The sequence below is a fragment of the Phycodurus eques genome, chromosome 5 (assembly GCF_024500275.1).
Source record: "Phycodurus eques isolate BA_2022a chromosome 5, UOR_Pequ_1.1, whole genome shotgun sequence".
Classification (NCBI taxonomy): Eukaryota; Metazoa; Chordata; class Actinopteri; order Syngnathiformes; family Syngnathidae; genus Phycodurus; species Phycodurus eques.
The window spans coordinates 8,036,571-8,063,738 of record NC_084529.1 but is presented as its reverse complement, the minus strand read 5'-3'; the positions used below and the strand labels follow the sequence as shown (position 1 = coordinate 8,063,738).

The window sequence follows — 27,168 nt, the reverse complement described above, 5'->3', positions numbered from 1 at the left end:
CTAACTGAGCTTCTCCTGGCTAAACTGTAAAAGCTCTGTGGACAAGAGACAGACACAAACACAAGCACGCTGCCACAGTAACCACCTCAGAAAAGCTAACGATCTGACAACATTTAAATCCAGTAAATGCCTGTGTTCTGCTCTCAGAGCATGTGCAGACACTCTTGTTAACACTGGACTTATCGTTAGATCACATCAATCTGTTTGTTTCTCCTCAGCGTACTAGAGGCTTCTCCCAGCATTGCTCAGTGACAATAGCAGCTGTTCCAGCACAGCACTATCAAGCTGAGAACAGTATGTGTATCATAGGACAGTTGTTATCTTACCCTCCTTTGTGTATGTCAGCAGAAGGTGGTCTCTTGTTGGCAGTCCCATCCTGGTACACCTTCTTATCCAATGACATTGACAGGGGGGCATCTCGCACAGGCAGTCCCAGAACTAAAGTGTCCTTATTTAAAGAGATGGACTCATCACCTGTTCGACCCATGTGCTTCTTGGCATAGTCAAAGCCCTGAACAGGCTGGCAGAGGAAAGAGAACCAAGTGTCAAACTCAACCTTTTAAACCATCTCAAATTGGCAACTGATGACTAATATGAGTATTCACCAGATATAATAATATTTGCTTTTTCCATGACATAAAGCACAGGGAACGACAACAAAAATAACATGCTGTACAAGACACAAAGTTCACTAACAGCAAACAACAGGTTTCCATCCTAAAAAAACAAATCACAGCCTGATGACTGTTTATTGTAAATGGGTAAAGCATAACATAAAGCACAAGCATACAGTAGATCAATGTCCTGTAAATTATTGTTTCACGTTCATACATGTATAGGTTATGTTGCTAGATAGCAGCATACAGGGACCTTTTCTCATTATTGTTTGCAAACATGGGCTGGTAATTGCTTGCAAACGCTTGTAATTTGATGGACATTAACTGAGATGTATAGTTAATTTTACATTTTTTAGTTGATGAGTTCTACTATTAGCTTGAATAACCAAGCCAATTTTATTTTTGAACCACTCTTGACGAACAATAAAGTTGAAGGATGTAATTTCTTTTGGAAATAAAATTGAACATTTACAAGCATTTTGAAGGTATAACGAGTTAACAGTGGACATTTATGGAGGTAAAGAAAAAGGCAAAACAATTACTAGATATTGGATATCAAGAAGGTCTGAATTTCATTTGAGTTAATCAGTAAAACAGGATTGTGTGCTTCAATTCTGCTTATCTGTTACAACTTGCACACATTTGCATATGCTCAAGAACTATGTTGAAATGTGACATTTTAGCTTATTTCCCAAGTGGTTTTATTAGATCCAAGAGCAGAGAGCACTCCACTCGCTCCCATGAGAGTGCACTCTAGCTCAGAAACTCTGTTAGGCATGACAAAAAGACAAGCAAGGAGAAATAGGATGAATGTCACTGAACAGACCTAAGATTTGCGGTGAGATTTAGCCATTTGGAACAGCAGAGTCGGCTTCACTTGGATGTAAAATCTGTCATCAATAACTAGTTGATGCACCACTGGCTTATCCGTGAGGACAGGGCCTGAAGACTGGGTTCACCCTCCATGGATATACTGCATTTAAAAGAATAACTGACCCTCAAGAACTAATGGATTCTGTAAAGGCTGGACTGTTTGCAGGAGATCCACTGCATGGCTTCCTGAGGACCACCAAGGTGCCCTTGAGCATGGCGTCAAGCCTCCTATTTACTCCAAGGCACTACTCCTGTGTGCAGCCCCCCCTTTGACCATCGCCCGTACGGCAGTGGTTGTGTTTGATTTTATGGAAAAAAGTCAATTGAAGGCATATATTACAAAGAAATAAAAACAACAATGTAAAGAAATTCCCCTCCTACCAGACAAATAAACATTGTACTTCTGGATAAGCACGGCAGTATCTTGTGTGTGTGTGTGTATACTGTATCTATCCATCCATCCGTTTTCCATACCGCTTATCCTCACAGGGGTCGTGGGTGTGCTGGAGCCTATCCCAGCTGACACTGGGCAAGAGGTGGGGTACAACCTGAACTGATTGCCAGCCAATCGAAGGTGGGGTACAACCTGAACTGATTGCCAGCCAATCGCAGGTTACATCCATCCATCCATTCATCCATCTATCTAACTAACTGCTGTATACACAGTACAGAAAGTACATAAATTGTGGAAAAGCATACTATGTAAAGTCCAAAATAGACCTTTTGTATTTGTTATTGTTTTTTTTTGCCTCACAGAATTTTTTTTTTTCTCTCTTAAGGGAGGTAATATGATACTGTATGTACTAGGGTACCCGAGTAGAAAAACGTCAAAGTATAGTGCTATTTCCATGACAGAAAAGCGTAATTGAATGGACCCCCTGTTGGAAGCTCCCAAACGGCATGGCAGACATAATAAAATAATGGAAAACGCATAACGCTTTCCTAACACAGCACATTGGAAGTCAAGTATGAGGGCTTCAGAAGAACAAAGAGGACAACGCGCATTTTCCTAAAACCTCTAATGCGTAGGCACATTATTTGCGCTGCTACATTTCTCTGCACTTACAGCAAAGAGAAAAGAAAAGGACCATCAGAATTTTTTTGTTGCACAATGAAGCAGACAAATCCCCGATTTTTTGCCTCCCTTTTCTATTTTGAGCAGCTCTAAAATGGGATGCCTAATGTATTTGATGATGCATACTAAATCCTGAGTGCATGTGAGGTTAGGCAGCGTGGGCATCAGGCTGACAGCATTGTTAATAATTCATCCGTAATACACACCACTGTGCCATAAGCCAGCCTGAAGACACATGGCTGAGTATCAGGGAAATTGATACATACTCATGTAGACACATGCACACAATGACAAGAGCACTCGCAACGGCATGAATATACAGTTATGAGCTGAGTGTGTGTTTGCACTCGAGCAGCTTAAGTGTTGTATGATGACAGTTGTCTTTTTGTGTGTGCGTGTTTGTGTGTGAAAAATACACGGCAAGTGCAAACATTAATTTGTTTGAGGCCAGTTGCTGTTCACAGGTTGCTAGGCAGTCTAGCTTTGTGTGTTTATGACGTCAAGGAGCAGTGGGCAAAAAAGGAAGGATGCAAGTGGGAAGTTAATTGTGTCATTACAAATAATGTAACTGGCAACTTCCATTAACATACAAAACATTGTATGTTAACAACATTAAAAAAAATTAACATTTTAATTTAAAAAAAAAAAAAAACATTAAAATTTTTTTAATCAACCTTTTTTTAGAACGTTTCCCGTCATGGTGCACTGGGTAATTAAAATAAATAAATAAATAAAAATAAACACTTTTTATCATATATGTTATATTTATCTGCATGTCCTGACAGTAAAAAATAAAATAATTAAATAACCTTTTGAAAACACATCACTCTCCGGCCTCATGTAATGCATCTAATTTAATCGTCATTATTAATTTAAAAAGTCTCTGCGACGGAGAGAATTGTTAAATTAGACCAGACATGCCCAAAGTCCGGCCCCCGGGCCAAATCCGGCCCGTGTTCATATTTCCACTGGCCCGAAGCTTCTGTCATAAAACCAATAATATGTGGCCCGGCAGTACAAAATACACGAGCAATTTTATATTTCACCACAGGATCGCAGTAAACTTGTGGCTGAACTCTCGCGGGGCCGTTTTGCACATGATCTGTTTTTTGCCCATTTCTGAAATGGCAACTGGAAGTAAGAAAAGGAAAGTTGATAGCGAGGGCCGACGTTTCCAGGACAAATGGAAGTCTGAATATTTTTTCACTGAGTTTAGCAAACTGCGTCTGCCTAATTTGCCAAGAGACTGTGGCTGTGTTCAAGGAGTTCAATATAAAGAGGCACTACCAGATGGAACATGCTAATTACGACAAGCTAACTGGGAACGAACGCAGTGAAAAATTGAAGCAACTGGAAGCTGGTTTAACAGCACAGCAACACTTTTTCACAAGAGCCAGTGAGTCGAATGAAAATGCAACAAAGGCAAGCTATGAGGTCGCAACTCTGATTGCCAAGCACTACAAACCTTTTACTGATGGTGAATTTATTAAAGACTGTGTGATGAAAATGGTGGAGAACATTTGTCCTGAGAAAAAGCAACAGTTCGCCAATGTTTTCCTGGCTCGTAGCACTGTGTCACAAAGGATCGAAGAAGTTTCTTCTGATATTAAGAGACAGTTGGACGCAAAAGGAGTGGAGTTTGAATTTTTTTCGTTAGCCTGTGACGAAAGCACGGATGCATCCGACAGCACTCAGTTACTGATTTTTTTTAGAGGAGTGGACAGTGAAATGAACGTGTGTGAAGAGCTACTTGACCTCCAGAGCCTGAAAGGACCAAACGAGGGAAAGATTTATTTGCTTCTGCTTGTTCCGCCGTAGATGACTAAAATTACAGTGGAATAAAATCACGGGGATTATTACGGATGGCGCACCTGCCATGGTTGGCGAGCACAATGGATTATCAACCCGAGTGTGTAAAAAAGTAAACGAAGAAGGAGGTAAAGCTATAAAACTCCATTGTATTATTCACCAACAAGTTCTATGTGCCAAACATCTGAAATATGATCACGTTATGAAACCGGTGATGAAGGCTAATAATTATATTCGCTCCAAAGCCCTGTGCCACTGCCAGTTTCAACAATTTCTACTGGATATCCACGCTGAATACGGAGATGTTGTGTATCACACTGATGTAAGATGGTTCAGTCGGGGGTCTGCACTGCAGCGTTTCTACTCACTCAAAGAGGAAATTGGACAGTTCTTGGCAAAAAAGGGACAACCGATGCCAGAACTAACCGATCCTGTTTGGCTGTCTGATTTGGGATTTTTAGTTGACATAACCCGACATCTTAACACCCTGAACACGAGCCTTCAGAAGCGAAATGCATTGATAAGCCAACTGTATTCACATATTAAAGCCTTTCGGACCAAGCTGCTACTTTTCATAACCCATCTGTCACAAACGCAGCCCAATACCACACATTTCCAATCTCTGCAAGAAATAATGACCTGTTTTCCAGCGCACAATATCAGTGCGCAAATGAGGAGGTATGCCGCAAACATCTCATCTCAGACTGAGGAGTTTCAACAGCGTTTCAGGGATTTTTAAACTATTGAAAAGGAGATCACGCTTTTTTCTTCTCCCGTTTCCGTGGATCTCAGTGACGTTCCAGCCCACCTGCAGTTGGAGCTCATTGAGCTGCAGTGTGACACGCCGGTACCAACAACTCCCTCTTGTCAACTTTTACCAGCAGCTGGATAAAGACAGGTTCCAAGAGATTCGTACATTTGCTAAGAAAATGTTGAGCTTGTTTGGCTCGACATACTTGTGTGAGAAGACATTCTCAGTCATGAACATGAATAAGAACCGCGTGAGGACAAGACTAAGTGACTCCCACCTGCGTGACATCTTGCGCATTAAAACCACCGCTTTTGAGCCAGACCTGCCCCATTTACTGCAGTCGAGATCTCAGTATCACCCTTTACATTAATGCAAACATGTTGTTTGTTGATTCTGATGAATAAAGTTTGAGTTTGAGTCAAATTTCATAAAAATACTTTATTTTGCATTTCATTAATTTTTATTTTAACCTTCATTTATCCAGGTCAGGCAGTTATCAGATCTACCTAGCAGCAGACAGCATAGTAAAACAAAGTAAAATAAAAATAAATACAAAAAAGCATTCCCCTTGTCGGTAGCATGTAAAATTAATGCTGGCCCGCATGACAATTTTTTTACGTCAATGTGGCCAAAATGTTTGGGCACCCCTGAATTAGACACTGACTGTGGAGTCATGGCCTGGGAGTGTCAATCATTTTCTCATGTAAGTGCATTTACCATAGAAGGAACAATGGCGGACGCGGAGGCTTTCGGCGGCTATCGCTCGACTGCCAACAACTCTTCTAATCCGAGGAAACACAAGCAATACAAAGGGGAATCTGATAGAGGAAGAAACAAAACTAGGATACACAATCGAGCGAGGACACCAGACGTGGCATCAAGTCAGACTCCCTGAGAAACTTGATAAGACTCAAGAGTGGCTTCATTTCTGCTCGACAGGTAAGTCTGTCACATTTATTTTGAATTGATTGTGCATTCCCCAAAAATAGAACTTCCAACCGATAGCATTAGTGTTATACAGCACCATTCGTGTGTAGAACTCGGCGACGCCAAATGCACGAAATGCATGTCTAACTATGCAAAAATGTACAATGTCACAAAAGCTGCTTGTGACATTCTGCTTAGAGGATTTCTGAGAAGGTGGAGTTCAGGTCATGGACAACAGCACAGATGACACGTTCCGTTTGACCCAGGGTATTCATTTTAGGGGGGAAAAAATTATTTTACTTCCTTTATAACTCTTGACACAAGCGCAACAATAACATTGCTCCTTATATAATTTCAGCAACATATAGACAGAATAGAACAGTGTTTATTTTTTTCTTTTGTGTGTTTCGTTTGTCATCGGTGGACAGAAATGTAAGGGAATTGAACAACATAGGAAAGTCCATGCAAGTAATTACCTGGAATGCTGTAAAGTTGCTAGATTTTTATTTATCACAACTCGATTGATTGTTGCTGCCTCTCCAACTGTCAATTTCCCTCTGTTATTGTCCCTTACAAATAAATCAAGAAAAATCAAATGGAATTACAGGGTGTCTGTCACCAGTGGCCTGCCGCAGATTACAATAGCTAAGGCCTGATGATCTATTCATGTGTTGCTAACTTAACTCAGAAGAGGCCAATGTGAGTTTTACTTCAATCTTATGGCTGGCTCAAGAAATAACAACATACAAATATGTATCATGTCATTTATAAACATGCTTCATGACATCAATGAGTAAATCCATTTTTTTCATTTTAATTATTTCTCATGATGTCAGGTCTATTTGTAGTCATTTGGATTTGTACACATTTGTCAAAATCTGTTAGGGTTGTGTGTGAAATGAATTCAATAGTTATCTAAATATGAGATTCTTTCTGAAGGACACTGCCCGATCCAAGATTGAAGTGACACGATCCAGTGGTGGAATAGCGCACAAACGTCTTATGACGTAATTGAACCATACATATATCTTGTACCTAAAATTGTTGAAATACTTATATTTATCTTATAAATAGTTTTAGATTTCTTGTTTTAAATATACTGTCCAATCCATGAACAAGTGTTATATAGGGCAGTGACGTCTATGAACTGGTAGGAGATACGAAATGTAACACAGATTTCTGAGTGGCAATTGTGAAGAAGGAACCATTCATTTTCAGTTCTTCTCTCTTCTAAAATAAGGTGCAAATGGATCTACAAATATTTATAAAGTAATATAACGTGCACATTTCTACTGGAGCAATGCTTTGAAAATATAAAATGTGGTTCCTCATTGTCTGCTTTGTCTGAATCCTATATAATGTCCTTGGGGATCTTCCTCGGGGAAATTGTCTGTCACAAAGGTCATCAGCTGTCCGGATGTCATTCCACATTCTTCTGGGTCTGCGTAAAACTCGCTCATTCAAGATGGTGTCCATACGTTTGTCATGTGTCTGCAGTTATGGCAGCGTCAGAAGAGCTTCCCCAAATGTCTTGTGAAGGATGACATGAAGCTGGAGTCGCGTAGCAGAAATTTCTTTATCGCACTATGTGATTCCTCTAAACTCAGTCTGTCATCTTTCTCCTGTAAAGCAGGACATTATGGTGATTAAATTTTGTTTTTGTGAAAATCACTATTCATTGTTACAAATATCGCATCTATTCTTTCTGATGTCCACATATAAAAGCCATTTAAACATCCATCCATCCATTTTCTTTACTGCTTTTCAATATTTAAAAAATAATAATACATTTCCTCATTCAATCCGATCGACAAAAATGAATTTACATATTACAATTTGGAAGCTGTGGTACAACTTTTAGCAAGAATCATTGTAGTTGACACAATTTTCTTTCACCTGTGATTTACAGTTTCGAAAAACGTGTTTGCGTGTACTGTAAATGCATGTGTACAAATCATGTGACTATTATACAGTGCATGGCATACCTCCTCGTCTTCTACCCAGCGTTGTACTCAGCCGGGTGTTGGAGTTGGCCGAGGTCACTAATAGCTGTGCTCTCCTCTTGGGAAATCTGAACAACAAACGATATATATTTAGCAGACATTTCCTCTCCACAACAATGTGGAGTACTGATATTTGTTGCTTTTATCAAAGTTGTGCTACTCAATGGGGCTAATAATTAATGAAATGTAACGTTAATCCTAATAATTTTCTAAGTATAAACCACAGTTAGTTTTCCACTTATACACAGTATGACAATTTTATTTTATTTTATTTATTTATTTATTTATTTATTTTTACTTACCGAAAATGGCAAAGTTGCTTCTACAAGGTGAACACGGTAACGCCAGCTGGTGACTTGTGCGTAAACGCCTGCGAGGGGCACGGGTTCGGCCAGAGGGGAGGGAGAGGTGGAGGGAGTACTGAATCGAGGCTGCAATCGAATCTTGCTAGCACTTTCAACACTACACCTTTAAAATGTTTTTTTTTTTTTTTTTAACAATGCAAAATTGGATCATGATAACCAGATAAAACAAATGACACCAACACATTGGACATTTCATGAAATCTATCAGCAAAACAATTCAATTCTGGGTTTTTCCAAGATCCATGTTACCATGGTGTTCCATGGCTATAGGAAAAATGAGATTTCAGACAACCTCAGAAGAGTAGAGGTCAACCAACAATGACCACTCCAAGGTGAGGAAGGGTGCAGAGAACCCCAAGTGAACCCCATTTGGGGAAATTCCAGCCTCATCAGTTAGAATATATTTCAGTGACTATTGAGGGTTTCGCAGTTTTTTTGTTTGTTTGTTTGTTTGTTTTTTTAATATAGATTTTATTATTGACAGCATTTCTGAATTATTTAAATCATTTGCGATGTATTCTAATTCAGAATAAAATTGGAGGTAGACCAGCCTCTCAGAACAGATTGTGGTCGGTCTTATTGGTTCCACTAATACGATAAAGAAAAAACATTAAGACGGTATGACGTAATGGTATTAACATGCTTCTAATCTGTACCAATAACCTCTTAAGCAGTGAACAACAGCAACTGTATCATTGATTGCTTGATGTGTAACTGCTGTCAGGCATTACACAGTATGGATTCTTAGAAATGACATAATGGATGGCCATAACCCGCAAAAAGACACCTGACATTTCATGTTGTATTTCTACTGGAAGGTCTGTCGGTTTTCGTCACACTGTGTGCCTCCTTCTAAATTAACTTTGCCTCCTTGTATTGCGCACCTCTTGAAACAAGAGGAAAGATGGTCCAACATTTCCGAAAGGCTCCATATTAAATGACTTGGATACTGACCACACAGCACGACTGCATTCAATGTTCAATCGAAGAGGCACTTCTCAACAGTGTAATTTTAACTCAGACAGCAGCCTGATGAGGTGCAGCAGATGATATATTCCCCCAGCAGCCATATTGATTGAAGTTCAACACTAGCAGGGCTTATGGCTGAAGTGCACCACAAAGCTGCAAGCAGTAAACGTGGTCTGGTGCTCTTTTTGTGACAATTTGCTACATCAAACAACAAAATGCTCAATATCTTGTAACCAATAATAACTATGGTGCCCCATATTGTGTTGATCCATTTGGTTATCTAAAGCTTTCAAAACTGCCCACTTTGTAAGGAGTAAAAGCCATTCGGAGGAATGTATTGTAACTGCCACCCAATATTTCGTGTTAAAATAAGGTGAGGAATCATTGTGAAAGCACACACACATATCCCATAGGGACCACCGTATTGACCTTCAGCTTCAATTGGTCATGCACGACTGACGTTATGCTTGTGCGTGCAAGTACACCAGTCTCATTGCACTGAAGCATGTAAGTAAGTACACTAACAATTGTAAATTACCTACAAATATTGAGTTTCCGTGCTTGTCTGCCCCAATGTGTCACTCCTGCGATTGACTGGTGATCAGTCATATCGGTCATTTTCATATAATTTGATCAGTAAGACACTTTGTAAATGGTTGTTACATAATTGAATATTTGTTTGCTTAAAGTCCTATTTTCAAAAAGATGATTACAAATTTTAGGCATTACTAGTAAAGTCACTCCTTATTGACAGAGCAAATGGTGATCTCCCATTTAAATACATTTCTTTTTACAATGGTAAAGACAGACAGCTTTGTAAAAATTATGTCAGTTGTACAATTTATGTTGCCCTTCTAACGCTACCGATACAAGTGCATAAGTAATCCTACTACTACTCATTCAACCCATTAAACTCTTATCTTGATACTATCGTAATAACAGAGAAGACGTGCAATAGTTATGACACTTTCACAAATTCATATATATTCTGTTTATATCTCAGAAATGACACCATTTCGTTTGCTGCCTGCTCTTGTGAGAATGCAAAATGGCTTACTCGTCCTGTCACTTCAGCTCACGTATCTCTCTGATGTATTGCAACAACATAATGAGGCTCGCTCCAGTGGCGTTAACGGTAAAGACAGCTTGAGTGACAAAGATGGACCGTTTGTAAAATAACCACAAAAAAAAGAACACACTAAGATCCATTTGTGTTCATTTTCATGGAAAAGGAATATTAAGCAATCAGAGAAGAATCCTATATATCAAAAAAATCTATTCGCATTTCAGACAATATGTAGTTTTACTGTATTGGGGGGTACAGAGGGTTTGAAAACCAGCAGGCATCTGGTGAGGCAAATGTTATAAATGCATTGATTAGTCTCCAAAATAGCCACTCGGACTTCCATTGTTATACCATTATAAAATACTAATAGTCGCTGCCTGTTCCAGTTGTGAAGGAATTGATGATTTCCCACAGTGAAATTCTTCTATGAAAAGATTATTACTTGTGTAAATAATCTGAATTTTTAATCAAACGTCGGTGTTTAATTTTAACTTGCCACTAGCTCTTCCTGAACCAAATCCCTGTGTGAAATATTTAGCTCGTTTGCGTATGCAAGCTCCTGGTCGAGAATGTAGGAAGGTAAACGTAAACCCCACTGTGCCATGACGATGAGTCCAGCCCATGCATGGAATTTTAAAATGCTATATTCCATTGCAGTGTATTGTAAAACAGGAATACTTTAAAATAAAGGTGCACTGACTTTGATGTGCTAACTCTAATGGTGTCAGTTGTGAACTCTGAATGTTGCAGTGCACCAAAATTATCATTTACTGTATGTTAGCCAACAAGTCCGATTTTTAGAGCAAACATTGTCGACGTTTGTTGCACTAACTATCTACTATCTACCACAATGAAAAAAAGGTATATTACACTTTTTGACATTAGTGGGAGCCTGGAAGAAACCCCCGACCAAACTACAGTATTCCTTATTGTTACTGTAAATCATTTGCCAGCCTTGTTTCACCTTTCACTTTGTTATTTGACAGATGAGAGAAAGAAATATTGATATATCCCAAAAATATGCTGGCATGCACTGCTATAACAGGAATAAATAAAGAGATAACTTATTGACCTGGGACTTTGGAAGCCTATCTTTTATCAGCAACCTGCTAAAACTACCATTCCTTTCGGTGGTACTTAATTTATATGGCATAATTAAATGGACCTTCTAGGGAAAAGATTTCAATCAAGAGTATTAGCTGAAGCCAAGAGAGAATAAAATAAGTCTGACAAGGAAAGGAAGGAGGGAAACGACAAATCGGCGCAAATCAGTCTAGTCCGGTGACACAAATTTGCATTTTTTTTTTTTTAATGGACGTTTAGTGCATAGGTATTGAGCTTCTTTTCTGTTGTTCATGATTATGAGCGTCATTAAAAGATGGCTGCCGGGAGTCCGAATTAAACCCATTAGGCTACTTTTGAAGACGCCGCATTGAACCCAGACAGTTGACTCTAACCCCATAACTTTAAATCTTAAAGAACACGCTGGTAATTTTACACCCCTTTTACAATCACTTTCACATTTCCTCGTGGCCTCTCCACATCTGTCTCATCTCCTGGTGATCTGTCATGGCTAGTATGGGGAATGGATCAAGTTATGTCCACGGAACAGCAGCCACATGCATGACTTCCCCAAGCAGCAACAAAAGCAGCACAACATAGCGATATACTAATCAACTGATCAAAACATTCACTCAGCCATACAGTCTTCAATTAATCCTGTGTCTCCGACAGTACCTGGTGGTGGTAACTGCCTTCCCGCCGATATGAGGTCTGAACAGGAAAGAGTTTAAGGGAAAAGGTCAGGAAGGGATTAATACAATTTAGGACAGAATGAATGAAACACTTGAGTCAACCACTCTTTTTTTTTTTTTTTCAGCTACAGTACACTTGTATGTTGTCGTTCAAATACTTTATCTGAGAATGTGATGACATACTGTACCTTGTATGTACTTATTACAAATAGTTAACAGGTCTCTGGAGCGCTTGCCCACCCATCAAGTTTCAAATTAAACAACCAGATAACCAGGTCAATCTTTTCCTACCTTCTTTTTTTCCAAACATTTGTCTCCAAGCAAGCCATTCTGAATTATTCTGGATTGTGACGCATCAGTGAGGACAATTTACATTACACCCGTACCAACATCAAGTTTCTCCAACCATGACTTGGCAGAGGCTGGCCAAAGATCCACCATTTTCAAAGGAAGCACTCTTATGTCAAAGTCACCGTTAATTAGCAAGAATGTTTCGATGCTGTAATTCTTCATCCTGTGTGTATTTGCAACAAAGGATCTCAGAGACCTTCAATGAAGGCACAACAACTGTGAAAAACATTGGAGCAAAATCACAAATTCAACACAATTTGGGAGTTAGGATTTGGTAAACATAATCTCCTGATACCAAAACGTCATGAGGTTGATATTATAAATTAACGTGTCTCGGTGACTTGGAGCGCAGGGCTACTGAATTGTTAGTATAAAAAAATGTTGTGAATCATATTCTATTTCTTTCATTTATTTCAGCCCAATCACACAGATTTTGGGCAGGTATTGTTGTTGGTGGATTCAGATCGTTTTAGGGTCTCCATGAGGTGCAACGGAAATCGTCTCATGGCTTTGTGGTGACAATATATACTGCAGTCGACTATGGCTTCAACATGAAGCACATGAACCTGAAGCAAAAAAATTGCACTTTTATTACACACAATCCACATCCTTAAATTTCATATTTTAATGACATTACATTTCATTCATTGGCTGTCTAAGAGGTGAGGAAATATTGAATAATAAAGTTTAGTTAATAGTAGTAAAGGTAAAGTTTTTGTTTGGCGGACCTCCTACATTAAATTGTTGAGGTGAAGGTGTGATTAAGAATACATTTCCCTCATGTGATTAATGAAGTATTTTAGCCATCTGTTCATCCAGCCATCCATTTATACACATTTAGCTATCAAAGGGGATTTGTTAATGTAATGTAAATGTTAACATTTGTGTACACCATGAATAAACTCATGGGCAGTACCACCATAAATCAACGGTTTAGACGGTCATGCATTGTATTGTGTCTAGAAAAAGTATTATGGCTAAGTCAAACCAGACTGTAAAATCTATATAACACACGTGGCGCATTTGAAATAATGGCTTTTTATTTAACCTCGAATGAATGTCGTTGAATGCTATAATTTTAAAGGGCAACTATAACCCAAAGGTTCCCTTCCAGTGCAGTGATCCTTGCTCTTCTCCTCTTTGCTCATTAGTCTTTGCAACATGCATGATTAGCAATGACCAAGGGCTATTGGGCAGCGAGAAAAATAAATGAGCCAAGACCCACACAGATGGGATTAAATTTTCCTGTCCTGAAGGGACAACTTAACACAATCACTTCTCACTGTGATGTGTCACACATCTAGGTTATGCAATTTTTTTTATGAATTGGCTACTGGAGCATGTTGTAGTGGTGATGATAAAAAAATGGTAAGTGTGATCAACTACCCCCAGAGTGGCTTCATTATTTTGAGAAAAAAGAAAGGGGAGAGATTTGGAAATAACAGCTTGCATATAAAGATGAGGCTGTCTTACCTTGGAGCGGCTTTTGAAGGTCCTGAAGGCACCAGCTTTGAAGATGACCCTGTTCCTCTTACACAGAATGAAGACCACCATCCCGATGACCACCATTAGCAAGAATAGAGGCGTGAGGATAGCCATGATCCACAAGTTGCTCTGTGGCATCTTCACCACAGCTGCACATAAATGGGAACCCACCATTAGTAGAAGTATTTGAAATTAGATTGGAAAGACAGGAAAGGAAAGACATCACCAGCATAGCCTCAAACACAGGAAACACAGCATCCAGGAATGAGCCTTTCAACTGGTGACTGACATGAGCTCCAACCCCTTGCATTATACTTGCTGTATACAGCAAGTATAATGATTGAACTATCTGTGGTTATGAATCTGCGCTACTAATTAGCACTAACATTTCCACATTCGGAAAGCACTGTGGCGCGTGTCTGCCTCAAAGCCGGAGGGTTCTATATTAGGATCTCGGCTAGGATGTGTCAAGTTTGCCGTTTTTTTCTTATAATGGCTTCAGGCACGATATCCCAGGCCCAAAACATGCACGTCACCTTAATTGGAAATGGCCCAAAGGTACAGTATGTGCACTTCTCACCCATAGTCAGCCGGGAGAGGCGCCAGTGTCATAGTGTATTTGTGTAAATAGCGTGTTTATATGTTCTTGAAATGCGTATGTCCAATTAAAAAACACTGCAAGAAAAGGGAATATGGGCAAAGTATAAACCTGTTGTTTGCCAAAGGCCTTCAAATGTCCAAATACAGAAGTGTTTCAGGACTGTATGTAAGAATGAATGAGGCAGCGTTGGCGTCATGAAGTGGCACGTGCGGGCCACGCCCCCCCAATGGCTTCAGTGCCCCCACAAATGAGTTGTGCCCTGCCACATGTCCCTGAAGGGTAGCCTTTTCGTGTCAGTCTTATTATATATCATTTAATCAGTCCAAATTGATTTATTGCAGCCACTAACAGTGAAATAAAGATAAAAGAGAATGAAAACAATATAAAAATAAGAAAAACTGTGCTGCTCATTTGCATATAGCACGTCACTTTCTTTCCAAATACAACCCCAATTCCAATGAAGCTGGGACATTGTGTTAAACATAAATAAAACAGAATGCGATGATTTGCAAATCATGTTCAACCTATATTTAATAGAATACACTATAAAGATATTTAATGTTCAAACTGATAAACTTGATTGTTTTGAGCAAATAATCATTAACTTAGAATTTTACAGCTGCAACACATTCCAAAAAAGCTGGGACAGGTGGCAAAAAAGACTGAGAAAGATGAGGAATGCTCATCAAACACCTGTTTGGACCATCCCACAGGTGACCTTCGATCGCTCAGGCGCCACTGCATCAAAAAACAACATCAATGTGTAAAGGATATCACCACAAGGGCTCAGGAACACTTCAGAAAACCAATGCCAGTAAATAAAGTTCGGCGCTACATCCGTAAGTGCAACTTGAAACTCTACTATGCAAAGCAAAAGCCATTTATCAACAACATCCAGAAACGCTTCTCTGGGCCCGAGGTCATCTAAGATGGAATGATGCAAAGTGGGAATGTGTTCTGTCGTCCGACATGTCCACATTTCAAATTGTTTTGGGAAATTGTGGACGTTGTGTCCTCCGGGCCAAAGAGCAAAAGAACCATCCGGACTGTTATGAACGCAAAGTTCAAAAGCCAGCATCTGTGATGGTATGGGGCTGTGTTAGTGCCAATGGCATGGGTAACTTACACATCTGTGAAGCCACCATTAATGCTGAAAGCTACATACAGGTTTTGGAGAAACATACGCTGCCATCCAAGCAACATCTTTTTCATGGACGCCCCTGCTTATTTCAGCAAGACAATGACCAAACCACATTCTGCACGTGTTACAACAGCGTGGATTCATAGTAAAAGAGTGCGGGTACTAGACTGGTCTGCCTGCAGTCCAGACCTGTCTCCCATTGAAAATGTGTGGCGCATTATGAAGCGTAAAATATGACAACGGAGACCCCGGACTGTTGAACAGCTGAAGCTGTACATCAAGCAAGAATGGGAAAGAATTCCACCGACAAAGCTTCAACAATTAGTGTCCTCAGTTCCCAAACGTTTATTGAATGTTGTTAAAAGAAAAGGTGATGTAACATTGTGGTAAACATGACCTTGTCCCATCTTTTTTGGAACGTGTTGCAGCCATAAAATTCTAAGTAAATGATTATTTGCTAAAAACAATAAAATGTATCCGTTTGAACATTAAATATCTTGTATTTTTAGTGTATTAAATATAGGTCGAACATGATTAGCAAATCATTGTTTTCTGTTTTTATTTATGTTTAACACAACGTCCCAACTTCATTGGAAATGGGGTTGTAATTATTTGCAATAACATGCTGTATAATTAAAGGTAATTTGAGCAAATTTGTTATTTTAGATGTGTGGATCAAACGTTTTCTTCAGGAAGAAAAAGACCAGGGGCTCAAGCCCATTTTGATATCTATTTGTACACATAGCTGTCAATGAGTCTGCTTTCATGGAGGAAATTGGAACATGTTCACATTTTAGAGACTAAAATCAGAGCATTAGATTTTTTTTAAAATAATATATAATATATGGTTATTAACAGGTGGCACGGTGGCCGACTGGTTAGCGCGTCAGCCTCACAGTTCTGAGGACCTGGGTTCAATCCCCGGCCCCGCCTGTGTGGAGTTTGCATGTTCTCCCCGTGCCTGCGTGGGTTTTCTCCGGGCACTCCGGTTTCCTCCCACATCCCAAAAACATGCATTAATTGGAGACTCTAAATTGCCTGTAGGTGTGACTGTGAGTGTGGATGGTTTGTTTGTTTGTATGTGCCCTGCGATTGGCTGGCAACCTGTTCAGGGTGTACCCCACCTCCTGCCCGAAGACAGCTGGGATAGGCTCCAGCATGCCCACGACCCTAGTGAGGAGAAGCGGCTCAGAAAATGGATGGATGGATGGATGGTTATTAACCATTCTTTTCTTTTCAATTTTATGTCCAATAAGCTTCCTGGCAAATTCAATGTTTTACAGATTTTTTTTTCTGTTCAGTGTTGCCCTTGGACATTGAATTATCTGGCTACTTATATTATTGTCATTGTGTTTTACCTCAGCCAGAGTTTGATGGTTTGGTTATTTACATCTTTGGCTTCTATGGAAAGCAGCAGTTGAATGTGAGAGAATAATCCTTTGTTCATTAAAAAACTGGTATCCACCTGTACAATTTGTCCTTCACACTTGTGAAATGATGGTGACACAACTTGGGTGGAACTCAAGAATTAACAACAGACATGTAGACAAAATCTGAATTGCGATGCAAAAGGAGGCCAAAAACAGCAAGTCCATTCTCTGTCTGAGTTTTTAAGACTGCATCATGTATGCAATCAATGACTCTGTCATACGGCGAACAGCATGCAGCTGGCTCAATATGGATTTGATTTGATCTATAGATTTCTATTTTAGATGTGCTTTGGTGTGCCTTTTTACTGTTTCTGCAATCACGACAATAAAGTCCATGATATATTATTATTTTAATATTCTACCAAGTTATTGTGAGATCTGTGAGAAAGGCAGACAGCTATTACTATTTGACAATTCAGGATTGCCGCTACCAATACAGTATATACAGTATATGTTCATGTTCAGGTCAAGGTAATGCAATACATGGTAGCATTCTATAAATTAAAGTATATTTCCTGGGTAGTTCATACAAGCTACTATTTATCCCCATGATGAAATGAGCCTAGAGGTATGGTCCTACAGGGGGTCAGCATCCATAACTGTAATCTGCCCGGAATATATCGTCCACCACACAACCACTTATTGCCCCCTCCGCACACACCCTCTCAAGATGGAGCCCAGCATGGCTACTCTGCAGTAATACATTAGTTCTGCCCAAATGCAGATGTTCATCAAATGACGAATAACTCGAACCTGAATACAGTGACAGGAGGAGAGGATGCTGGAAGGTAGAAAACAACAAAACAACAATAGAGAGATGCTGTGTAGGTAGGGAACATACTGTAGATTAATACAACATGAACATAGACAGATGGAGAGGGGGGAGAGGAGCTCAGTGCATTGTTCATCCTGCAGTCTTGGCTTTGAGCAGCATAGCTAAGCAATGATTAAGGACAAACTTGAGCCTGCCCTATCTATATGTATTGCCAAAGTCTGTCTTGAGTGTAGAGATGGTTCAGTTAAAGGGTAGACCCTTAACTGAATCTGGAAGATGGTTCTGCAGTAGATGAGCCTGATAACAGAACGCAATACTTAATAATGGAGATTCTGGAAACCACAATTAAATCTGCACACAAATGTTCTTGTCAGATGAGACATTGGGAGCAACTTCTTGTTACAGAATTTTGTTGTATGTTTTGTACAATGAGAATAGAGAACCTCAACTCAACGGTATTTGACCATTCAGAGCAGTAGTTCTTAACCTGGGTTCGATCAAACCCCAGGTCTTCGGTGAGACAGCCTCAGGGGTTCGGCGGAGGACAAAACACACACACCGTGTGCCTGCGTGTCTCCATCCGTAAATGCTCTTTCACACTGCATTTAGCAGGGCGTGGTGAGACGTCCATCCAGCCATCCATTTTCTGAGTCGCTTCTCCTCACTAGGGTCGCGGGCGTGCTGGAGCCTATCCCAGAGGCGGGGTACACCCTGAACTGGTTGCCGGCCAATCGCAGGGCACATACAAACAAACAACCATTCGCACTCACATTCACACCCACGGGCAATTTAGAGTCTCCAATTCATGCATATTTTTGGGATGTGGGAGGAAACCGGCATGCTCAGAGAAAACCCATGCAGGCACGGGGAGAACATGAAAACTCCACACAGGCGGTGGGTGTTTGCCGTGGCGGTGCCTCAAGTTGAGTGCGGCGTCACCGTGGTGTCAGACTAACATTTGTTGTCAGGACATTATGTTTTACTTAATTCTGGATGAATTATTTTTATGCTTTTAAAATTGTAGACCTCTGTTCCTATTACAAACAATGGGTGCAGTGCTATATGCAAACATTTTCATGATTTTCTTCAAGAATGTTGAAAAGGAACATCAGTATTCAAATTCTCAGACTACAGTGCTTGTTTAGTCGCAAATGTTACGAGCTAACTATGTTGTTTGGCTCATTTGCATTTTGACTCAACAGACTCAGTCTCAGCAGTTGTTCAAATTTAAATGCTTTGGATTTGTGTTCAGGGGAAATTGTGTTGTTTAAACAATCTCTGAGAATGTTCATGTCTGTTGAATGTTGTTCATTCTGAAGCATCTGAAGAGCACTCATTTCCCGAGAATCTCTAATTAACTAAATGGAGCCTTATAAAAAATCTGCACTTCTTTTGTCCCCCTGTCCACATTCCCTCCTGCCCCGTCCACAAATAAGAACGCAATTTGACTTTGTTACGTTACTTGTAGTCAAATATCTAGACCGCCTTAACTCTTGTTCTGCTGAGGTTAGCACCCCTATTTCCCTGGTCCGTTCTGTCTCTCGGTCTGTCCCCTAAAATCCTTTTCTTTCCGGCTGCATTTAAGCAGATAATAAGCAGAGGAAGTATTTCAAACTCCCCTGTTGCACAGCAAAACTGTTCCAGCACAAAAGGCATCCACCAGAACCACCATTCTGCATGGCCACACAGCTGAGCAGGACAGGTTCACAAGAAGAAAGAAAGAAAAATAAATAAAAAATCTGCACTTGTCTTCCTGAGGAGTCAGGCTTGGAACTTATGTGAATGCCATGGGTCTCATTCCAGTGTTGGCCCGAGAGTGGCTCGCTTGGGTGGGCATTTGGTCGGCAGGGGGGGCACATTGTAACACTCAAAAACACACGCACTCATTAAAGCCTTATAAAATAGGTTTGCCACGGTGGCGTGGGCACCGTCATACACAACATTAATTCATTAAAACAGGTATAAGCCACTGCAGCCACACACACCCGCATACAGTCATCTGCAGTGGATACGGAAAGCATGCAGACCCTCTTAAATGTTTCACTCTTTTCTTTATATTGCAGCCATTTGCTAAAATAATTTAAGTTAATTTTTTCCACATTAATGTATCGAATTGTTGAAAATTTTGCAGATTTATTAAAAAATAAGACTGAAATGTCACAGAGCCATAGACCCTTTGCTCAGTATTTAGTAGAAGCACCCTTTTGAGCTAATAGACCCATGAGTCATTTTTGGGAATGATGCAACAAGTGTTTCACACCTGGATTTGGGGATCCTCTGCCATTCCTCCCCAGTTCTGTCAGGTTGGATGGTGAACGTTGGTGGGCAGCCATTTTCAGGTCTTTCTAGAGATGCTCAATTGGGTTTAAGTCAGGGCTCTGCCTGGGCCATTCCAAAACAGTCATGGAGTTGTTCTGAAGCCACTCCTTTGGTATTTTAGCTGGGTGCTTAGGGTCATTGTCTTTTTTGAAGGTCAACATTCAGCCCAGTCTGAGTTTCTGAGCACTCTGGACAAGGTTTTCGTCCAGGATATCCCTGTACTTAGCCGAATTCATCTTTTATTTGATTCCAACCAGTCGTCCTGTCTCTGCAGCTGAAAAACACCCACACGGCATCATGCTGCCACCACCATGCTTCACTGTTGGGACTGTATTGGACAGGTGATGAGCAGTGCCTGGTTTTATCCACACATACCGCTTAGCATTAAGGCCAAAAAGTTCTATCTTGGTCTCATCAGACCAGAAAATCTTATTTCTCACCATCTTGGAGTCCTTCAGGCGTTTTTTAGCAAACTCCATGCGGGCTTTCATGTGTCTTGCACTGAGAAGAGGCTTCCGTCGAGCTACTCTGCCATAAAGCCCCGAAGGCTGCAGTGATGGTTGACTTTCTAGAACTTTCTCCCATCTCCCGACTGCATCTCTGGAGCTCAGCCACAGTGATCTTTGGGTTCTTCTTTACCTCTCTCACCAAGGCTCTTCTCCACCAATTGCTCAGTTTGGCCAGACAGCCAGCTCTAGGAAGGGTTCTGATTGTCCCAAGCAGCTTCCATTTAAGGATTATGGACGCCACTGTGCTCTTAGGAAACTTAAGTGCAGCATATTTTTTTTTGTAATCTTGGCCAGATCTGTGCCTTGCCACAATTCTGTCTCTGAGCTCTTCAGGCAGTTCCTTTGACCTCCTGATTCTCATTTGCTCTGACATGCACTGTGAGCTGTAAGGTCTTATATAGACAGGGGTGTGGCTTTCCTAATCAAGTCCAATCAGTATAATCAAACACAGCTGGACTCCAATGAAGGCGTGGAACCATCTCAAGGATGAGCAGAAGAAATGGACAGCACCCGAATGAAATATATGTGTCACAGCAAGGGGTCTGAATACTTACGGCTGTGTGATATTTCAGTTTTTCTTTTTTAATAAATCAGCAAACGTTTCAACAATTAAATTTGTTTTCTGCCAATATGGGGTGCTGTGTGTATATATTGAGGAAAATGAGGGGGGGAAATTTTACTTAAATGATTTTAACAAATGGCTGCCAAATTGTTGAAAAATTTAAGGAGGTCTGCAAACTTTCCGTACCCACTGTATATTGAACATTACGCGTGTTCTAAAAATAAGTGTTTGACGCGGGCACTGGGTAAATTTAACACATGGCTTAGCTTTAAAAGAGTTCAGTTGGCATACTGGGCATTTATCTACATGTGATGGGCTGGTGACGTCCTACTGCCCTTCCATTCACTTTTGGGTCTCGTCACGTCCCTCACACGCCACCAGAACCAACATGGGAGACTGGGTATTGTGTGCCTGTGGTCTGAAAACTTGTTTTTCAAAGTTGAGAATGAATTCTCGCATAGACTACTGCTGTAGAGACGCCAAATATTGAGCTAAGTTTGAAAGCAGTCAGCTCACTGATGATTTAGAGCCGTGATACGTACAACGTATATTCATCTATCTTTGTGAAGACACTGATCACAATTATCAACAGGGATTTAACAAGGTAGGAGGCATACATACAGTATTAATGTGCAACACTTAATTTCTATAAATCTCTGCAGGTGTATATATTTTTAAATGATCACTTCTACAACATTCCCAAAAAATTACTATATCTCATCACTAATGAGCTACTTTAAGAACAGGCCCGTTGGCGAGTCGTGTGATCCTTGGGGGCTACCATGTTGGTGACCCTTGTTTAGGTATTAGTCTTAGCATCCGGGCTCTGATTCACACTATTGTTTTCCCACAAGCAAAAAATAAAAAATAAAATAAAATTGGGCCACAGCAGCCTCACAGATTACATACACTATTTACTTTATGACATGGCTACATTATCAACATGTAATAGTTTTACTCAATTTACCTTGCTTGTTTGGGAAAAACCGTGCAAGTTTTTTTTTTATGGCGCTCTTACTGGCTGATTTGCTAAATTTTGTCTACATACGTCTGTCTGTCTCTTCTGTTGTATGTGTGATTGATGGTCTCCACGGCCACTGTTCATGATGCATTCATTCACGGACTGCTCGCAATAACGTGCGATATGTTTAAAAGAATTGAATTGTTTTAATGGCTATAAACGTGAGAGGGGGGAGCAGAGGGTACAGATTCAGAAAGTATTGGGGGCAATACAGCTCATTCAGTGCTTCCTTTATTTGTTACAGCCTTTCAGCAGATCGTGACAACTCACTTTAATTTGCAAATACTGTAGGTGAGACTCACCCAAATATTACTATATGTTCATCTTTTACAAATTTGTATTCAATTCTTATTGGCAGAGGCTTGTTTGTAATCAAATACAGTACAGATGAATAAATGAAAGCGAAGCTTACGTTCAGCCTGCACTTGCACAAAGTAACCCAGAGTCAGTGCCATGGTTTGCGAGTCAAGACTGCTCAGCGTCTTGGCCGCTGTGGGTCCAGTAATGGGTGCGCCATTCAACTGTGCGTAGTACGTCATCTCCGCCGGGTTCTTGGGACCAGGCAACCGACGCATGCTCACCATCTGAAAAAGGATAATGAAGGGAAAATATAATTTTTAAATGCATTATCAGTTGCAATCTATTATATGGCCATTTTGACAAAAGACACATCTTTATTTCAATTAGACTGACCTAACTCTGATTCAGAATGGGTTTTTCTGTCTTACTTTGATTAGCTACAAGATAACAATACTTGAAGAAGACAACTTCATTAGAAGTAGCAATTTATTTTCATTACAAGTGATGGTATATGGCCTTTATGTACTGTATACCATTGAAGCAGGCAAGGCTGATAGTTCCATCCATCCATCCATTTTCTGAGCCGCTTCTCCTCACTCGGGTCGCGGGCGTGCTGGAGCCTATCCCAGCTGTCATCGGGCAGGAGGCGGGGTACACCCTGAACTGGTTGCCAGCCAATCGCAGGGCACATACAAACAAACAACCATTCGCACTCACAGTCGCAGTCACACCTACGGGCAATTTAGAGTCTCCAATTAATGCATGTTTTTGGGATGTGCCCGGAGAAAACCCACACAGGCACGGGGAGAAAATGCAAACTCCACACAGGCTGGGCTGGGGATTGAACCCAGGTCCTCAGAACTGTGAGGCTGACGCTCTAACCAGTCAGTCACTGTGCCGCCGGCTGACAGTTCCATTATGTCATATAAGGGAGGGCCCTGTGTCATTTGCTGGATGTGCCTCTCTCAGCCTCTCTCTCCTTAATCTCTGTAGCTATAAAATCGGTCATCTGTGACTTCCCATAAAAGCTTGAGGGTGTGTACACCATAAACGCCAGGGGTTCACAATTCTAATCTTAATTTGCACAACATGGAGCTGACAAAATAAATAATTTACACCTTTGAGGACCTTCATTCAGAGCTAGCGGATGAATGAAGGTCCTTTGGATGAGTGGTTAACAATGTGGCCATTAAACAAAGGGCAAACAACACATTTGGTTTCTACCTGACATATATGTATTCATGATAACAAACACAGCATTCACATATACAAATCTAGTTCTCTGGTTATTTCTATTACTTCAATCTATTTCTCTATTTAAAAAGCATTTTGCCAAGAAAATGGGTACCTGTTAGTACATTTCAATCAATAAGAATCTCTAATTATACTATATATTTGATGTAAATATTAAAAAGGCACCTTGAATATCCACCTTTCCAATGTCAATATTGGCAGTGACACAGAAAAACAAAAAATCCTACCACCAACCTGTACAGTGTAACCCCCCACAGTTGTTGCACGCTTGGATCGCAAAGTCTGGGATCCCTGCCGACCGGCCACATGGAAGAGCTCGGCCAGCCGCTGCTCCATCAAGCTGGCAAAGCTCTGATAGTTGGCCTCCAGAGAAGACCTGTCCACATCCTGGATCACTGAGGGCAGAAGCACAAGGTTGCAGTGTGGGTTTAGGGGATAAATACCTCTCAAGAGGCAAAGAGGAGGAGGGGGCGTGGGGGGGGGGGGTTGTGCACAGAAAAATGATGGAAATGACAATACAAGCCAAGTGATGAGCACAGGAGAAAGACAACATTGAGGAGAAAAAATGTGGATGTGGAGAAAGGATAGTTCTTTTATGGCTAAATTCAGTTGACCCAACAATCAAAATGCCTGTGTTTATTCTGCATACACACACACACACACACACACACACACACGCACGCACAAAGAGTGAGCAAGCGTCAGTGAATAAACCCCAATTTACTGGAGATGCCTCAATCTTGCTCCCGAATGCATCTTCGACTAGCGGCAACAAGAGTTAGTGTTGTGCACAGACGGACACACTTCAACATCATTCACACTGGGACCTGATGTGATGTGAAGCGATCGCTCCCTCTGCCCAACCTGTGAATGAAACATCAATAGCTTTTTCCACACAAACAGTGCACCTAAAGACACACTGTGCACTGGCAAGTATGAGCGAGCATCCAAGTATATATACATCTATATTGTGTTAACATTGCATGTTGCAATGGCATGAAGTCGAGAGATTGGGCTTGGTGCTCAAGTGAGCTGACATACCACCTGTTGCAGATGCTGAGGCTGAGCCCACATTCAACAATCCGAGTCATAAAAGATATGAAAATGTATTTATCATAAAGCTATTGAATGATCTAATTGTCTATGAAATTAAATGTATATAGTATACACCAATAATTTGGCAAATACAAATGTGTCAAGTTAAACACTGGAGATGGGACAAAATATCCATATCGACAAACATGGTACCCTTTTCTCTCACTGTACATTATTACACCAGCAAAAATCAATATTGCTGCAATGAACATTTATGCACACATTAAAGAACAATGTATGGGAAACGGGCGATTACTGAAAAAATACTCAAACAAACAAACAAAAGTAAAGAAAACAAAGGACTTGGGTAGTGTAATGAGTTGTGCTAAGGGGTGTTTCGCAGACATATTGAGGGTTGTTGAATTTGTGTACTAATGTTTGCAGGGATCAGCGCCAGATACTTTTTTTGTGAATGGGCACCGGGTGTCGTAATAGGTGATAATATCTTTTCAGGATTTGAACGTTTCTAGATTTGAATGTTAACATAGCAGGTTGTACCAATATTTAAATGATCATTTTGTTTGGTCTTTCCAACTGGGCAAGAATTGTTAAGATGAGGATGAATATTTTGGTGCTTGAAAGGAGGAGAAGTCACCAAGCAGAGCTGTGGCAGGGGGGATTGGGATGCAGAAGTTCAAAATGTTTGGTAGATCTCCCTGGACCTCTGACTAAAACTGTCATGTTTAAGGCTTCATTAAGCTCCGGCACTGTGCTCCGGTGCCAACTCCCCCCCCTCCCAAAAAAAAAGCCTTAAATGACATTGATGTTCAATGTAGTAATATACGAAGCTTTTATTTTGAAGTTGGACCTCTCATACCGTTGGTGGTGAGGTGGCGTGTCATGGGAAGACACTATTAACAATAGTAGAGGCCGCCTTGACTTCAACTTTTTGGTTGGCCTGACAGCAGTAAAAAAATAATGACTGTAGTAAATAGAGTGGGAAATCACAACTGTCGAGTTCTTTCCAGTTTATGACCGTGCACGGCTGACCAATCAAGCAGAACAACAGAGACATACCCTTCATTGACAATTCACTATTTTGACGATAGGGATTTACAAATGAAAAGTTGGTGCTTGCAGCTTAATGTTACTGCCTTCTGTGTTAACTGCATTTGCTTCCATTAAGTTGCAATTCCTGATTGCACTTATTGTATATAATTGTATATAATATTTAAAGATTCATTTTGAACTGAAAACTGTTACATATTGTTTGTTAAAAAGTAGTGCAATAAAAATAAAGATTTTTCCCTAACATGAGGAATAATCGTGATTACAATATTAATCAAAATAATTGTGATTATTTTATTTATTTTAATAATCATGCTGCCCTTCATTCATGGGTTCTGATTGATTTGTCCATGAAGGATATACTGCAGTGTTTATACAGTATATTTCCTATACACATATATACTGTATATTGCTTCATCAATTGTTATCGTGGGTAAAATATCATGACAATATTGTATTGTGCGATATTCTGGGATTCAAGCAGGCAGCACAGTTGTCATGTGAACACGTATGCTGTATGGTAGTTAGAATGTGACAAAACTAAACCCAACCACCCACCACAAAATCAATCCAATGAAAGAGGGAGGGTGAAAAACAGAGGGGAAAGAACAACACAGCAGTTTACATCGCAGTTTACCTGTTATAACCCAATAGCTCCTGGTCGCAGTGGATGTGTTGAGATTGTGGTATTCAAGGGCTGAGGTGAAAAGACAAGCAGATAGTTAAAGAGGTTTTAGTTTGGGTAATCATTAACATTAACACTTGAGATTGGATTGTGTGGAATTTAAACCAAAGCTTTAAACCACAATCCTTTTCCATCTTCAAATCTTTATCTGTGAATATTCCAGGATGTTTTAGTACCAGGTTTGACCAAGTGCCGTTTTAGATCAATTAATGTAATTTTAAGTGGATTGTTATTTTGACACCAAAGATATGAATTCAGATTATTTTGTTCTTTATGTTTATGTTTTAAATGTGGGAACATTGGAAATCCAACAGAGTTCACACTCTCATGAAAATTTGCCATATACGTACAGTAAAGTTCGGACTATAAACTGCAACTTTTTTACCAAGCATTTACCCCTGCAGCTTAAACAATTTATTTATG

General features: G+C 40.3%; 1 protein-coding gene and 1 long non-coding RNA gene across 4 annotated transcripts in view; both read right to left on the bottom strand.

Annotated features, from left to right (window-relative positions):
* kiaa1549la (KIAA1549-like a) overlaps positions 1-27,168 on the bottom strand; it is a 144,718-nt gene that overhangs the window by 29,462 nt on the left and 88,088 nt on the right. For 2 of the 3 annotated variants that reach the window (XM_061677360.1, XM_061677361.1), the window contains exons 8-13: positions 26,698-26,757; positions 24,192-24,352; positions 22,816-22,987; positions 14,034-14,194; positions 12,193-12,228; positions 327-520 (exon numbers count right to left, since the gene is read on the bottom strand). In XM_061677360.1, the coding sequence (XP_061533344.1) occupies positions 327-520; positions 12,193-12,228; positions 14,034-14,194; positions 22,816-22,987; positions 24,192-24,352; positions 26,698-26,757 (784 nt within the window). The remainder of the gene's footprint in view (positions 1-326; positions 521-12,192; positions 12,229-14,033; positions 14,195-22,815; positions 22,988-24,191; positions 24,353-26,697; positions 26,758-27,168) is intronic. The other variant, XM_061677362.1, reaches the window with a different exon arrangement.
* Positions 6,253-8,703, bottom strand: LOC133402971 (uncharacterized). The gene is made up of 3 exons (XR_009768598.1): positions 8,358-8,703; positions 8,038-8,123; positions 6,253-7,674 (listed from the first exon to the last, which is right to left on the bottom strand). It is a non-coding gene; the product is annotated as an uncharacterized LOC133402971 (long non-coding RNA).